Raw genomic sequence first — 18,063 nt, 5'->3', positions numbered from 1 at the left:
AGGAAGGGGAGTGCTGAGCTGCATGTCTAGTGGCTTCTTAGGGGACTTAGACAGCACTGGACAAAGACATAATTTTATTGCAATTGGTTCATTCTCTAGGCATATCCTTGGGCCAAGCAGACAGGGAGACAGCAGGTTCTGTAAATACCTCCCTGGTTCAGCTGGAGATGACCACATGTTGTTTGCCCAGTTATGATAGTGATCACTCATTGAAGCCCATATCTGCCCATTTTTAAGTTTCTTTGTTAGCTGCCAACCTTAGCTGATCTGCTGGCTGACAAAAACATGGGCTAGTATTGCAAGTTGCTTACCCCATAGTTGTTGCTGGTCTCCAACCTTGTCGTGTGTCGTGCTGGCTATTGATTGGATTATGCTCTCTTTGTATCCATGCTTATTTGACCAGCTTGTAGTTTGACCATAGACCTTTTCCCTGACTGCCTATGAGAAACTGAATCCTGCCTTAAAAGTATATACAGTTTGAAAAATTAGTATCTTTTAAAATATGTTTGGTTGTGAAGTGGTAGGGGTAAGGTTGAGACGCGGCCTCTCACAGTATAGCCGGGGCTGGTTTAGAACTCACTGCATAGTCCTGCGTGACCACTTACTTGGGCCAGTCCTCCTGCTTCAGACTCCTAAGTGCTGGATTGTAGGTATGAACTACTGGACCTGGCTCTAGGGCTCTTTTCTTAAAGATTTCTATTCATAGTTCTTAAATCACAACAGTCAGTTGAGAGCTGTTGTTAAAAGGACCATGATATGTTGGGCAGTGGTGGCACATGCCTTTAATTTCAGCACTCAGGAGGCAGAGGCAAGCAGATCTCAGTGAATTCAAGGCCAACCTGGTCTACAAGTGAGTTCCAGGACATCCAGGACTGTTACACAGAGAAACCTTGTCTCAAAAAAACAAAAATAAATAAATAATATAAAAAAATTACCTGGTAGACTGCAAGGAAGCTGAAGTCAGGGATGTTTATAAAGTCATTTCCTTTATTTATCAATTCAGAAGGAGCGGCATGGTTGACAGTACCAATGGCAGGGCAGGAGTGGAAAACAGTACCTTGGAATCAGCTTTACACTGGCTGAGCAGAATCTACAACCTTGTCGTGTGCACACACAAGAGAGGCTTCTGAGAGTTTTGTTTTCTCCTAACCTTTCTATATTTTCTTTATTTTTTTAAAGATTTTTAAAATCTATCTATCTGTCTATTTATTTTACTTTATGTATATGTACACCATGTTGTTACTTGGTATTCACAGAATCCAAGAGAGGGCATTGGAGCCCTTGGAACTGACATTAAAGAGGTTGTGAGTCATCATGAGGATGCTGGTTCTCTACAGGAGTTCAGTTCTCTGCAAGAGCAGCAAGTGCTGTTAACCACTGATCCATTGCTCCAACTCCCTCTATTTTCCCTTAAAATAATTTTTTAAATATAAGCTTCATTGAAATAAACCCTTTATTTCCTCCTCTTTATTCAGCCCTATGGAAGCTGAATCTGTTCTTTATTGATTTTTCCACTTTGAACATTTCATAGAAATAGAATCATACAACATTTGATTTATTTGTCATGTTTTCAAGGCTCATCCTTGTTATAGCATGTGTTTGCACTTTTTTGGGTTAAATAATATCCCATGTGTGGATGTACCACATTTTGTCCATTTCAGCACTTGAAGTTGTTTTCACTTTTGGTTGTTATTATTAATGCTGTCATAAACACTCATGCGAAGGTTTTTAAGTGGATATATGGATTTGTTTTGACTGTATCACTAGAAGTGCAATTACTGTATCAAATGGAACTACTAGATAATGTCCATCACTTCTGTGATTATTTCCTATTTTTTTTTAAAAATTTTTAGAGAATACTCTTTTAGTTTCTATGATCAAACTGACATAGGTAAGAAGTTACATATTTAGTACAATTCATTAACCCTGTACAAATGAGGGAAATTAATTTTTTTATTTGTTTAACTTTTTATTTTATGTGCATTGGTGTGAAGGTATCAGATCCCCTGGAACTAAGATTACAGATAGTTATAAGCTGCCATGTGGGTACTGGGAATTGAACATGGGTCCTCTGGGAAGAGCAGCCAGTGCTTTTAACTGCTGAGCCATCTCTCCAGCCTCAGAAAAATTAATTTAACATTTACAGACCAATATGGCTATTAATTTCTGTACAGTGCCAATTCAACATGGCAAACTGAGATACCTTTTTTCAAAGTTGACACACAGCTAAAGTTTTTATTGTACATATGTGTGTGTATGTGTATATAAAGAACAATAATAGCAGTATGTTATTCATCAGTAGATTACTGCCTCTTTGTATATCGTCTTTGGAGAAATGTCTATTCAAATCCTTTGTCCAACTTTTAATTATGTTGTCTCTTTAAAATCTGAGTTGTAAGAATGTCTCTGGAGCATCACGAGGTATGCTCATGCACACCTTCAATCTCAGTTCTCGGAACCAGAGGCAATTGGCTCCTTGTGAGTTCCAGAACAGCCAGGATTACATTTAGAGACCCTGTCCGAGGTCTCAAACAAACAAACAAGCAAAAAAGAATGTCTGAAATTGTTTTTATTAGTGATGAAATTGGTTCTGGCTTTTGGTAATAAATACTACTCCTGGAACTTGCTCTGTAGACCAGGCTGGCCTCAGACTCACAGAGATCACCTGCATCTGCCTCCCAAGTGCTGGGATTAAAGGGCTGTGTCACCACCACCCAGCTGTAAGGCTTAATTTATTTTACTTTAGTGTAGAACTTATAAGACTCTAAAGTGTAAGAGTGAAGTAAATGAATATTTAGGAAGTTCACTGTTAGAATGATTTCCAGAAGGTCCATCTTATATTCCTAGTGCCAGGTTTGTATGTATCTTTACCTGTGGCAACCCTTGCCCTACAACAGGGCCTGGCACATACTAGGCAAGTACTTAGCCACAAGTTCCTGGCAGTAGAATTTATAAATTTTTGTTCAGTTAAAATGTCACTTGTTTTTAATTTACATTTATCAACTACTAGTAAAATCTTAACTTTTAAATGTAGGAATTTGCTTTATAAGTCTTTTAGTTTATGTCTTTTTCTTTTTTCTCTTTAGTTTTTCTCTTTTCTTCATGCTTATGTTAAAAACATTTTTCTCAGTTAATGGCTTTTCTCATAAAGAGATTTTTATTTAGATATTTTGAGGTTTTTTGGTTTTTTTTTTTTTTTTTTTTTTTTTTTTTTTTTTTTTTTTTTCTCGAGACAGGGTTTCTCTGTGTAGCTTTGCACCTTTCCTGGAACTTGCTTTGTAGACCACACTGGCCTTGAACTCACAGAGATCCGCCTGCCTCTGCCTCCCGAGTGCTGGGATTAAAGGTGTGTGCCACCACCGCCCGGCTTTGAGTTTTATGTAATCATATTTGCTAGTTTTTTCTTATTGTTTGGTTAGAAAGTTTTTTTTTAATTCATTTCTCCTAATATTTATGGCTTCAATATTTAATTTATATAATTAATTTGGAAATCATTTTATGTTTTAGTAAGTACTGAGTATATGATTTAATTTACTTAATAAATAAACAATATCTTATCATTCCTTTCAATTTTCTATTTACATATTTTAAAGTATTTTTGTCTAGTTTAAAAGATTTCTGCTCCTGTACATGAACTTTTTATCTTTTATTTTAGACTAAAGAGAAATTATCTTCTATTATAACTGACCTCAGCATAATAATGGAACCAACAGAATATTCAGAATTAAGTGAATTTGCATCTAGGTAAGCTGTTTCACAAATTTAATTGTTTTGTGGTTGATTTTTACTCTACAGGTTTTAAAGTTTTCTTTATAATTTTTTTGTTTTCTGTATATATATATATATATATATATATATATATATATTTTTTTTTTTTTTTCTTTTTAAAAATTTTATGTGTATGAGTGTTTTGCCTGAATGTATGTTTGTATACTATGTATATGCAGTGCCTATGGAGGACATAAAAGGTCACTATATATGTATGCTGTTGACCTTTTGACTGGATCTTTTAATATATTAATCATAACTTTGGTTTTGAGACTAGATTTCCCTTTGTGGACATAGCTAGTTTCCAACTTTCACTTTTCTGTGTTGTTGTTGGTGGTGGTGGTGGTTTTTTACTCTTTGAGGGGGTCCACCACCCAGCTCCCAAATAAATACACATGGAGATGTATTCTTACTTATAAATGCCTGGCCTTAGCTTGCTTTAGTTTCTAGCCAGCTTTTCTTAACTTTCAATTATCCCCTCTACCTTTTGCCTCTGGGATTTTTTCCTTTTCTCTTACTTCTGTAAATCTTACTTTTATTCTTCCATGGCTTATAGTGTAGCTGGGTGACTGGGTGGCTGGGTGGCTGGGCCCTGAAGTCCTCCTTATCTGGCTCCTAGCTCTTTTCCTCCCAGATTTCTCCCCCTATATACTTTCTCTGTCTGCCAGCCCTGCCTCTCCTTTCTCCTGCCTTGTTATTGGCCAGTTCTTTATTAAACCATCAGGTGTTTTCCACAGGCACAGTAACACAGCTTCGCAGAGTTAAACAAATGCAACATAAACAAAAGTAACACCCCTTAAAATAATATTCTACTACACTTCTGCCTTGCCCTCTTTAGTAGCTAGGATTCCTTGCCAAACCTTAGAAATATTAGAGCTCCTATTTAACAAATATCAATCTCTTGATCATCTTTAAGTCCAGGTCTGCTGATAGGTTTTCCAAGTTCTTCTGCAACCAAGTTTTGCATAGACTTTGAATCTTTTCGAAAGCACTCAGATAAGATTTACATATTTCAAACAGAAGATAGCAGTCACAAAAGGCAGATCAAAATCCAGGTGCTAACACTCGAAATCAAACCAGCTGCAAAGCTCTGTGGGAACTCCCTCTACATAAGCTGTATTAGAAGTGTATTCATTTTCCTGATTGTTGACAGTGTGTCTTTACATGTTGCTGTCCATTTATTCTCTTTGAAGCTTCATTCCCTGTTTTTTTAATTATTTGATTTAGTTGTTTATTTTCTCACCATTCCTTTGAAAATTCTTTATATGTTCTGAGAACAGATACCTCTTTGTAATTGTATTTTCCCAGGTGTGTCTCCCATTTTGTACTTTGCCTTTTCATTTTCTTAACAGGTTTGCAAAACAGATTTTTAAAAATTTAATGAACAACTTTTGCTCTTGAATGAGTCATGCTATATGAGGCTGTTCCCCATAGATGATGAAAAAATGGACCAAAGCAAAACTAAAAACCAGCAGAGCAAACTCTAAAGTTTGTATCTCCATGTCTGATGTCCAAATACTCTTCAGAAATCCAACTCCTTTCAGCTTTGTTGACTACAACACAATTCTCTCTTGGGTTTGTTCCACTCTATGTTAGCAGCTTTCCTTGGCAGGTATTCCATGGCTCTGTCATCTCCAACATCTTGGGGTCTTCAAGGCAATCTAGGCTTCACCTTCACAGCTTTGGGCAATGGCCTCTCTGGGCCTCCATTCAGGGACACCCCAAACACATGCATGGCCTCTGTGGCTTTCCTTAGTCATGGAGGGAGATTCCATAAACCCTTTCTCCTGTCCTTGATTCTAAAGCCAGAACCACATGGTTGAAGCTGCCACATTCTTCTGCTTGCTGGGACTGGAACATGGCCCCCTCCTTCAGTTACATCTTCATCAGTTTTCTGTTCTTCACTCCTAAGCTTGGCTGTCCTGAAACTTGCTTTGTAGACCAGGTTGGCCTCAGACACAGAGATCTGCCAGCCTCTGCCTTCTGAACACTGGGATTAAGGTGTGCACTATCACACCTAAACTGTTCTTTAATTCCTTTTCACAAGCTGGAAGGTTAGCTGGGCGGGGTCTTTCCCTGAGGATACCACTCCCTTTATTCCATTTCTCAATCTGTTTATCTCCTTGAACACAGAATTGAGTTCCATTCCACTTCCTGATATCCCTTTTCTCCTCAGTCTGTACATTTTTTATTTTTTCTTGCTCAGCTTTCTCCTTTTCATTATAAATCTTATAAGAGTGAACACTATTAACCACATGACAGAGTCTATACTAAACAGTTTTCTGATTTCTTCAACCAACAGAATTAATCCAAATCTCTTTACTTATCTTCAGGCAGACTCTTTGGACAAAGGCAAAAAGCAGCCACTCTCTTCACCAAAAGATAACAAGACCAGTCTCTAGGCCACATACTAACATTTTTCTCCTCTGAAACCTTTTGATCCAGCCCCCCACACTTCAAATCACCCTCAGCACTACTGTATCCCATGTTTCTATTAGGATGGCCCATTAAGTCTCGCTTAAAGTGTTCAACTGCTTTTCCAATTCACAGTCCCAAAGTCTGTATTCCTCCAAACAAAAACATGCTCTCACCTATCAAAGCACTACCACATTCCTTGGTACCGAATTCTGTCTTAGTTTGGGTTTCTATTGCTGTGAAGAGACACCACAACCACCGCAACTCTTATAAAGGAAAACATTTAATTGGGGTTGGCTTACAGTTTCAGAGGTTTAGTTCATTATCTTCATGGTGAGAAGCATGGCAACATGCAGGCAGACAAGGTTCTGGAGAAGGAGCCGAGAGTCCTCCATCTTAATCCGCAGGCAGCAGAAGGAGACTCCTTGCCACACTGGGCGTAGCTTGAGCATATAAGACCTCAAAGCCTGTCTCCAAAATGGCACACTTCCTCCAAAAGGCCACACCTCCTAACAGTGCCACTCCCTATGGGCCAAGCATTCAAACACATGAGTCTTTGTGGGCCATACCTATTCAAACCACCACAACCATTGATGGCTTTTCTCCCTTAGTACACGTAGCACCTTTTGACTATGAAAGCAGTCATTCAGGGATGAAGTTTTCAGGTCAATACCAGCTTAAGTTCTTTATGTCCTGTGACCAAAGTGTGTGCTATCTTTAGCAACAGGGTCTTATCAAATTCTGGTGGGCACCCAAGGGCAGTGACAGTAGCCTGTATTGCTTTGGGCATTTCTGGCTCCTAAGTTAACCAACAACTTAAAGGGAAACATCTGACACCCGACACTGGGGTTTTTACTTAATAACCTGAGGGAGTAACCTGTTTTACTTAATAACATCAGGGAAGAGCATTATCCCCCCCTCCCTAAAAAAAAAAAAATACTGTCTTTGTTAGGGTTTCTATTACTATGATGAAATACCATGACCAAAAAGTTGGGTGAGGAAAGGGTTTATTTAGCTTACACTTTTAAATCACTGTTCATCATTGAAGGAAGTCAGAACAGGAACTCAAGCAAGATAGGATCCTGGGAGTAGGAGTTGATATGGAGGTCATGGATGGTGCTGCTTAATGGCTTGCTCCTCATGCCTTGCTCAGCCTGCTTTCTTATAAAAGCCAGGACCACCAGCCCAGGGATGGCACCACTCACAGTGGGCTCAGTCCTCCCCACATCAATCACTAATTAAGAAAATGCCGTACAGGCTTGCCTACAGCCTGATCTTATGGAGGCTTTTTGTTTGTTTGTTTGTTTTGTTTGTTTTTAAATTGGGGTTTAGCCCATGTCAAGCTGACATAAAACTATTCAGTGTACATACAACATGGAGTACAGACTGTTTATTATATATATATTTTAGTTTTTCAAGATGGAGTTTCTCTGTGTAGCCTTGGCCTTCCTGGAACTTGCTCTGTACACCACACTGGCTCAAACTCACAGAGATCTGCCTGACTCTGTCCCCCACATGCTGGTATTAAAGGCATGTGCCACCATTGCCCTGCTTGTTTATTATATTTTTAGTGAGTTTATAAAATAGCTTGTTATTCATTCTTGTTCTGTTGTATGAATATTTTATAGACAAGATATGGTGTTTTTTTAAGTATCTAATACATTTTCCCTGAGATATCTTTTAGACTTTGATGACCAAATGCATTGTGCTTATTTACTACTTGAAAAAATGTAAAATAGACATTCTTTGTATACTGTCGTTGAGTTGACCACCTTTATAACTATGTGTATTCATCATCATAACCAAGGTATTAAACTTTTAGGCATGGTGGTCCATGCCTGTCGCCCTGGCAATGGGATGCTAAAATAAGAGGATCACAAGTTCTGGGCTTGCCTAGTGTGGTAGTTTGAAAGAAAGTGGCCCCCAAAGGGAATGGCACTATTAGGTGTGTCCCTATTGGAGGAAGTGTGTCACTGTGGGGGTGGGCTTTGAAGTCTCTTTTGCTTAAGCTTCCCTCAGTATGACTGTGGGTTGACTTCCTGTTGCCTGCAAGAGGTAACACTCTCAGCTCCAGCACCATGTCTGCCTGCACACTGCCATGAACACCGCTCTGCTCCCTGTCTTGATGATAATGGACTGAATCTCTGAAACTTTAAGCAAGACCCCTCAATTAAATGTTTTCCTTCATAAGCATTGCCATGGTCATGGTGTCTCTTCAGAGCAATAAAAACCTAACTAAGACACCTATGCTATGTAATGAAACCCTATTTTAAAAAAAGAAAAAAAGAATTGTTCCAGCAACACATATTTACACAAACTCTTTGTACTATTACTCTGCAATTCTTAACTCCTGGCAAATCCAGAATTAACCTATTTACCCATCGAACCACATTTGTACTGTTTCAGAGTTTAGTAAATATACCATATTAGAATTATATACATATCATGTTGGTAAAATGTATAGTAGGGACTGGAGGGATGATTCAGCAGTTAAGAACACTTGCTATTCTTGCCAAGGATCCAGGTTTGATTTCCAGAACCCATGTGGTGGCTCACAATCATCTGTAACTCCAGTTCCAGGGTGTCATATGCCCTCTCTGATCTCTGAAGGGACCAATCGTACACATGTGTACATACAACGTGGCTATATATATATATATATATATATATATATATATATATATATCCAAATACTAACATAAAATACTTAAGTCTAGTATAAATTGTTTTTATAAGTTATATAATAGATTTGTCTTGACTCTTTCAAGAGAGATACTATATTTCCATTATTCATAATAATAAACTTTCACTGCAGTATAATTGTTCTATTATTAGAACACATCTTTTGGTGTGCTTAATTAATAAAGTTAGTTTTATCATTGTTATATGTGCATAGGAAAACATTGTATATGCAAGATTTGATATTATTTTGGTTTTAGGCATTCACTAGAAGCCTTGGAATGTATCTTTCATGCCCCTCACTCATGGAGGATACATTCCAAGACTTCTAGTGAATATAAATTTTCTTTTCCTTAGAGCAAGTAAGCAAAATTGGAAGGAATCATGAATCGTATAAGGATATGTTTGGTATGTTTAAGTTTATAATAAATTACAAACTGTTTTCCAAGATGATCATACTATTTTGAAATACCAACACTGTATGAAAGTGAAGAAGAATAATATTTAAGTGAATTATTACTAACATATAATTTAGATTCATTTCTAGGAGAACATAGAGTTTTTAATCCCAAATTTCTCTTTGTGCTTTGCTTTGTGCTTAAGAAAGAGACATTTGGAATCATTTTGGTTTTCTGACTACTCTAGTTGAAATTGAAATGTTTTTGCAAACATTTTGTGAAAAATCCATTACATATGTTTTACATTTGCTAAAGTTTGGACTTTCCTTAGGAAAAATAGACGCATTATAATCAATCCTACAGCGGTAAAAGCCCCCTCCCCCATACTCTTTTTGTATGTAATTGAAAAGTATGCATGCTATAATAATAGTAATCTTGATAAGTACAAAAGAACTGTACTTTTAAAGTTCTTTTAAAGTTACATTACTGTCATCAGGTTGGTGTTTGTGTATCTTTGTACTTTGGTCATTCTATGATTTTTTTTTTCTCATCACATGCTGAAGTGTTTGGTTTTTGCTTACTTGGTTAATGGAATCTAGTCTCTTTGCTTATAGGCCATATTGAAGAAACTGTTGCGTTTTTTAGGTGTATATCCTTTGGAGAGTAATTTGTTTACTCAGAAATTTTCTTTCTTTCTTTCTTTCTTTCTTTCTTTCTTTCTTTCTTTCTTTCTTTCTTTCTTTCTTTCTTTCTTTCTTTCTTTCTTTCTTTCTTTCTTTCCCTCTTTCTCTCTTTCTCTCTTTTTCTCTTTCTTTCTTCATTTCTTCCTTCCTTCCTTCCTTCCTTCCTTCCTTCCTTCCTTCCTTCCTTCCTTCCTTCCTTCCTTCCTTCCTTCCATTTTTTTGGGGACAGGGTTTCTTTGTGTAGTCCTGGCTGTCCTGGAACTAGCTCTGCAGACCAGGCCAGCCTCTAACTCATGGAGGTTCACCTGCCTCTTCTTCCTAAATGCTGGGATTAAAGGTGTATGCCACCACTACCTGGCAGACAAAATAATTTTTATAAAACAATTGAACAACAACAACAACAAAACAACCCTATAGCTTCCTATCTATATTTCACCTTGCACTGACTACTGCCATTCTACTTTCTGTTTGTTTGACTTTTTAACTACATTAAGTACCTCATAGAAGTGGAATTAGGAAGTATTGTTTTTTGGGAGGGGACTGGCTTTAGTTGGCACAGTATTTTTTTTTTTTTGGTTTTTCGAGGCAGGGTTTCTCTGTGTAGCTTTGCGCCTTTCCTGGAACTCTATTTGTAGACCAGGCTGGCCTCAAACTCACAGAGATCCGCCTGGCTCTGCCTCCCGAGGGCTGGGATTAAAGGCGTGCGCCACGACCGCCCGGCAACACGGTATTTTTTAAAATTTAAGTTGATTTGACTGATACATTAGAAAAATAAAAAATTCATAAGTATGCTGTTTTGATATATATGTTTTGTATATTGTTTGAATCAAGTTAAATATGTCCTTATTTATATTTGTTTACATTAAAAATTCTTACAGCTTTCTGAAATGTATGGTACATTATATATAGTCAATCTTGGCATAATGTTAAGGTGTATCCATAGTAGTACATGTCAGAAATTCCTTGTCTTAAGATAGAATTCTGTTGTAAATAAATATCACATTTTGGTCATCCATTCATCTGCCTGTGGACATATAGGTCCTGTCTTAGAGTTTCTATTGTTATGAAGAGATACCATGACTGAACTCTTATAAAGGAAAGCATTTAATTAGGGCTGGCTTACAGTTCAGAGGTTTAGTCTGTTATCTTCATGGTGGGAAGCATGGCATCATGCAGGCAGGCCTGGTATAGGAAAAGTAAGTGAGAGTTCTACACTTGCTCCCCAGGCAGCTGCAAGAAGAGACAGTATCACACTGGCTGGGCTTGAGCATCTGGAACCTCAAAGCCTGCCCCCAGTGATATACTTCCTCCAAAAAGACCACACCTCCTCCAACAAGGTCACACACATCTAATAATGCCACACCCCATGGGCTTGTGGGGACCATTTTTATTCAAACCACCAAAGGTCCTTTCCACATTGTAATTATTGTTATGAACATGAGTGTACAAGTATCTCTTTGAGTCTGTTTTCCTATCTTTTAGGCATATACCCAGAAATGAAATTGCTGGTGTGTGTAGTAATTCTGACTTTAAATTTTTGTTTTGGTTTTTGAGACATGGTTTCTCTGTGTAGTCCTGGCTGTCTTAGAACTTGTTCTATAGAATAGGCTGGCCTTGAATGGACAGAGATCTACCTGCCTCTGCCTCCTGAGTGCTGGGATTAAAGGTGTGCACCACCATCGTCTGGTTCTCTACTTTTAATTTTTTTTAATAATTTATTTTTATTTAATATGCATTGGCGTTTGGCCTGCTCATATGTCTGTGTGAAGGTGTAAGATCCCCTGGAACTGGAGTAACAACAGACAGTTGTGACCTGCCATGTGGATGCTGGGAATTGAACCTGGGTCCCCTGGAAGAACAGTGCTCTTACCCACTGAGCCATCTCTCCTCTCCCTACTTTTAATTTTTTTGAAGAACTTCTATGGTGATATATTGTTTGTAATCTAAGAAATAAAGCTTTCCTGAAGATCAGAAGACAGAGCTAGCCACAGAGTTAGCCACAGAAGTCAGGCAGTGGTGGCGCACACCTTTAATTTTAGCATTCCGGGGGGCAGAGGCTGAGATCAGTCTGGATTTCTGTGAGTTCAAGGCCACACTGAGCTACATGAGATTAATCCAGTCTAAAAGAGAAACAGAGCCAGGCAGTGGTGGCACACACCTTTAATCCCGGCACTAGGAAGGTTAAGACAGGAAGTGATATGGCTGAGCAGAGAAAGGAATATAAGGTAGGAGGAGACAGGAACTCACTCTCTTTTCAGGCTAAGGAGTTGGTGAGGTAAGAGGTGGTGGCTGTGGCTTGCTCTGTTTCTTTGATCTTTCAGCTTTCATCCTGACATCTGGCTCCAGGTTTTTATTATAAGACCATTTAGAATTCAAGCAACAAACTGCCATTCTGTTTTCCACAGTAGCTACCTGCTGTTAAGTAGTATGTCTGTTTGCATGGGTTTAATACAGTTGGCTATTGTGTAGAGTTCCTCAATTTTCTGCTATCTGGCTGCTGTAATATTATAACTGTCCTTTTCCTGATTGCCTGGTTTCTAAAATAAAAATGGAGCATAAAAGGTCACTAGCCCTTTATGTCTTATGGAAACCCCTTCAGCTGGGATAAGTAGAAAGAAGTCTAAAGACTTTTTTTTCCCCCCTTCGTTTTTTTGAGACAGGATTTCTCTGTGTAACAGTTTTGGCTGTCTTGGAACTAGCTCTGTAAACCAGGCTACCCTTGAACTCACAGATTCACCTGCCTCTGCTTCACCACCACCACCACCACCACCACCACCACCACCACCACCACCACCACCACGGTTGTAGACAGAAGTTTTCCTATATCCTGTCTGGCCCCACACCCGCTTAGTCCCAAGTAAACACAGAGAGGCTTATATTAATTACATACTGTATGGCCTATGGCTCAGGCTTCTTGCTAACTAGCTCTTTCATCTTAAATTAACCTATTTTTATTAATCTGTATGTTGCCATGTGGCTATGGCATTACTGGTCTGCTGGCATCTTATTGCTCCTTGGGTGGCGGGCTGGCATCTCTTCTCCCCACCTGTCTCTTTCCTGTATATCTGCTTGGATTTCACACCTGTCTCTAAGCTGCCTTGCCATAGGCCAAAGCAGCTTATTTATTAACAAATGGGAACAACATATATTCACAGCATACAGAAAGACATCCCATAGCACACTGCCCCACAACTTCTTGTCCTTTATCTGCACCTCTGTGATCAGAAGCAATATCAGCCATCAGAGCACACAGATGCCATATACAGAGTCCTTTTTTCTTCACCCAGACTTCACCAGATAGCTGTGGTTGTGCCAAGAGCTGAACTTGACTGAAGTGAACCCCAGTTTGCTGTCTAAGCCTTACCCTGAATGTTGGAAGCCTTCCATAGTTGCCGAATTTCCACAATAGCTATATCAAACAGGGTTTACCAGTGGAGTTGTCTCAGTGGGAAGATGAAATTTCAGGACACCATCTGAAAATCATCACATTGAAGTATTTCTTTTTTTCTCCCCTCAACATGTTTTTATTAATTTCTTGGGAATTTCATATAATGCATCCCGATCACACATGCTTCCCATTCCTTCCAGGTCCTTCCCACCCTTGTGCCCCACCCCCAAAGTCCAATTTGTGTTGCCCATATAGTCATTGGAGCCTGGCCAAACTCCCAGTGGCCAGCCCTTTAAAGAGAACTGTGTCCTCCCCTATCCCACTCCCACCCTTCACCAGAAAACATCAAGTGTGAATAGTTACACTTTAGCATCTTCATCATAATTTGTAAGGATTCTTAAATAGCTTCATGTATGGACTGTTTCATTTAGGAGGGTAGGGAAAGAGGTTGGCACAGAAGCCTTCAATGTCTCTCATTAAGTTATGAGTGCAGTCATCGGTCAATACCATTGCAAAAGAAGCTTCTCTGCCTATAGCAGCTGGAGGTATCATGGATCATAGATATCAACATGGTTTTCAGTGGCAGCCCAGATCACGGACATCAACATGGTTTTTAGTGCGCACTATTTATACAGATACCCTCAGAGGGCAGAAGAAGACATTGGAAACCCTGAAACTGGACTTCTAGATAGTTGTAAACTACCAGATGTAGATGTTGGAAACTGAACTTGGGTCCTCTGAAAGAGCAGCAAATGTTCTTAACCACTGAGCAATCTCTCCAAACCTGTTGAATAATTTCTTAGTCTTTTTATTTATGTTGGTGATAAAAATAACTGAAGATTGACCACTGGAAATCCATTTGAACTGGCTCCTACAGCCATGTGATACTACTTTGTCATATCTTCAAGCACTTCTTTGTAATTTGATATTAAAAAGGTTTTCAGAAATTGCAGTACATAAAACCTCTTCTGCCTCGTCCATGGATTGAGTCATTTCTCTGAGGACTTTTAATGGGGACTAGTATTAGAGACCAAGATCTGACACATGATGTGTTCACTGCTATTGGAGTGCTTTGTTTCTTGGTGCTCCTTTTCAGGAGATAGAGCTAAAAAATTTGTGCTTATACTCAGACACACAAATACACCAAACCATATCATTTTATACTGCTTTTATACATGCTCCTATTTCACATTTACATGTTCCTTCATCCACATTAAGACTTACCTTTTTTTTTTTTTTGAAGATTAAAGCACAATTACAGCCAAGTGCAGACCCTTTAAAACACCTGGTAACCACGCCCATAGCCAAATCATCCCATTATGCAGCCCTGCTGGGTAAAGCAAGCTTAGATTCTCTGACCTTAAGTAATTTCGGCCCCCACATGGTGTCTAGAGTTCTCACTCAAGAACTTGTGTGGGATAGAAACTTTGTGCCATAAAGCCCATTATTTTGCATTCATCAAATAAGATTTCCTGGAGAATGTGGTATTTGGGTGGTTGAAAGTTGGATAGGTCAAACATTTGAGTAGGGCATTCCAGGCTAAGATAGTGGTTTCAGGCAATTAGCATTAGCTGTCACAGAATAAAGACTTATACAAGTGCAGGGTTCAACATATAGAAGGGCGTCAAGGTCATTTTTAGTGTTAGTGTAACACATGTTAATAGAAAAAATAAGAAGCAAATGCTAAGTGAGCCTATCATTTCATACTATTTATTAATCATAGCATCTTACTCTTACAGAGCAGAAGAGAAAAGAGATTTGCTCATGTTTTTTCGAAGTCTACGTTTTTTTGTGGAGTTGTATGAATATCGTAAGAACACATTTAATCATTTTAAGGTAAAGTCTGAAGATTTTAAATTTAAATATATATAGAAAATGAAGCTGGTGTTAATTTTGTTGTGATACACTCATAATTTGCTTTCTCTCTTTCTTTCTTTCTTATTTTTTGGAGACAAGGTCTCACTGTAGCTCTGGATTTTCTGGAACTATGTAGACCAGGCTGGCTTCAAACTTACAGACATCTGCTTGACTCTGCCTCTTGAGTGCTGGCATTAAAGGCACGCACTACATACTTGCTTTAAATTTCAAAGAGTAGAGAATATTATCACTAGTTTAATAAATTAGCAGTTATTTGTAATAAATGGGTGATAAGCTTCTGTGTAAATCAATGGATAAATGATATTATGGAATTTTATTATTTTGACTATTCATTATAGTCCCATTTATTTGAAAATTTTATTTTTGAAAATTTGGCCTTTCTGGAGCACATAAAATACAAGAATAAATGCCAGTGAAGAACGTATAGTGCCAGGTGTTGCGGTGCACACCTTTGACCCCCACACTCACAAGGCAGAAGCAGGCAGCTCAGTCTGAGTTTGAGGCCAGCTTGGTCTACATAGTGAGTTTCTGGCCAGCCAAGGCTATGTACACAGTGCCTTAAGCAACCTGTTATATACTGTTACAAAACAATATAATTGTAGCTTCTATGCCAGACTATTTTAAGCTGCTGGATTATTGTACATCTGGAGTATAAATATTGAAGCCTGATTTTTATGAAACAATGCTTTTAAGTCTGATGGAAATATTTCAAAGACTGCTTTTTGAAAACCATTGTTTAGGGACATAAGCAAAAGTTGTTTGCTTGTGTTCTAATCTTTCAGATCCTACTTTTTTCCATAACATTGTTATTAATAGCTGTGAGCCACACAAAAACCTCTCAATGAATCAGCATAAATAATATTTCAAGGTTCCAGTCCTTCAGAAGCCTAACCTATAACTATTATTTTAAAGACTAGTACTAATTCTCCTGTACTTGGGGTTCAGTTCTTTTTTTTAATTATTATTTTATTCATTGTCTTTGATTGAGTTAATAAAACCTGTCAGGAATAAGCCTTTCTCCAGGATGAAAAATGGGCAGTTCCCACATTGCAGTCCCTCAAGTAATTCTCTTGAATTTGTTATATTTTCATTTCTGGGCTCTCTGATTTCTTACATTACTTATAAGTATAACTCTTTGGGTTATTGTATTTTTACAATAAGTCTTGAAGTTTGTAGAAATGAGTCTTTTCTCTTGGTTCTTTTTCAAAATTTTTTTGTTTGTTTATATGGAGTTTTAAATATTCCATATAAATTTTAAGATTATTTTTATGCTTCTGCAAAAAAGCATCACTGATACTTTAAAAGAGATTTCATTGAATCTGGATATTGTTTTATTTTCTTGTTAATATAAAATTTCCAGGCCATGGACAAAGGTGTCTATTCTGTTATGTATGTTGTCTTAGTGTTCTATTACTATGAAGAGACACCATGACCAACTTATAGAAGAAAGCATTCAATTGGAGGCTTGCTCACATTTCAGAGGGTTGATCCATTATCATCATGGCAGGGGTCATGGCAACAGGCAAGCAGTCATGCAGTTGGAGAAGTAGTTGTGAGCTCACATCTGGTGCAGGCCTTGAGAGAAACACTGGGCCTGCATGGGCTTTTGAAACCTTAAAGGTCACCACCCCCAGTGACACACCTCCTCCAGCAAGGCCACGCTTCCTAATCTTTCTTAAAACAGTTTCACTTCCTTTCACTAAGCATTCAAATATATGAGCCAAAGGGGGTTATTTTTATTCAAACCATCACATATGTCTTTTGCTTTTGTGTACTTTTTGCAGTATTTGTAAGGTGTAAATAATTTTTAAAATATCTCATTTTCATCTTATGTGTGTGTATGAGTGTTTTGTTGCACGTTTGTAAGTATACCACATGTTGCTGGTAGAGTCTAGAAGGAGGTGGGTATTGGAGTCCCAAGAACTGGAGTTATTGGTGCTGGCACTAAATTTGGGTCCGTTACAAGAGCAGTAGGTTCTCTTAACCTCTGAACCATATCATCAATCTGTAGGACTTTTCCTGTCCCACAGCCACTCTCAAATAAACACACTGACGCTTATATTAATTATAAATGCTTGGTTGATAACTGAGGCTTATTACTAACTCTTACAACTTAAATTAACCCATTTCTATTAATCTATGTATTGCCACACGGCTTGTGGCTTTACTTGTCCTCCAGCATGTCTTGCTCCCTCTATGTGTCCTGGCAACTCCTGACTCTGCCCTCCTTCCCATCATTTTCGTAGTTAGGTTGTCTTGCTTTTAATTCCTGCCTGGCTATGAGCCAATCAGCTTTTTATTAAACCAGTCCAAGTGACATATCTTCACAGTGTACAAAAGGATTATTACACAGCACCAATCCTGTTATGATTTTTTTTAATTTTAAGACTATTTCTTTAGTTATAATTGTCAAGAATGAAACACCTATATAATAGTATAGAATCAAGAATAATTTTACTTGTGTTGTTTTCCTTGGTCCATTCTGGATCTTATTTTATTTTTCAGTTTAAGGGTGTGTAACAAAGATATAAGCTACCTATGTTCAAATGGTCTTACCTCGAAGTCCAAGTTTTTTAAGTAAACTCTATACTTTAAAATTTTTAGCAATGTTTTCTCCCAAAAATTTTATCTAAACTATTGGTTTTTTTTTCATTTTTTTTAAAAATTATTATTAAGAGATTTTCTATTCATTCTACATACCATTGGGTTTAACTTTAAAAACATTTATAATTTTCTTATGGTATTTTCTCATAAAATTCTATTACAAAAAGACTATGGAAAGCTGGGGATATAGATCAATGGTCTTTTCTAGCATGCACCAGGCACTGTGTTCAGTCCCCAGAACAATACACAC

At 37.9% G+C, this 18,063-nt stretch overlaps 1 protein-coding gene across 3 annotated transcripts in view; it reads left to right on the top strand.

Annotated features, from left to right (window-relative positions):
* The window catches only part of Cenpp (centromere protein P), a 210,215-nt gene that overhangs the window by 18,235 nt on the left and 173,917 nt on the right, over positions 1–18,063 (top strand). For all 3 annotated transcript variants that reach the window (XM_006992281.4, XM_076573313.1, XM_076573314.1), the window contains exons 4-5: positions 3,656–3,744; positions 15,071–15,167. In XM_006992281.4, coding sequence (XP_006992343.1) covers positions 3,656–3,744; positions 15,071–15,167 — 186 coding nt within the window. The remainder of the gene's footprint in view (positions 1–3,655; positions 3,745–15,070; positions 15,168–18,063) is intronic.

Source organism: Peromyscus maniculatus, chromosome 5 (assembly GCF_049852395.1).
Source record: "Peromyscus maniculatus bairdii isolate BWxNUB_F1_BW_parent chromosome 5, HU_Pman_BW_mat_3.1, whole genome shotgun sequence".
NCBI lineage: Eukaryota > Metazoa > Chordata > Mammalia > Rodentia > Cricetidae > Peromyscus > Peromyscus maniculatus.
Note: the sequence above shows the minus strand (reverse complement) of the source record. Positions and strands in the feature narration are given on the sequence as shown.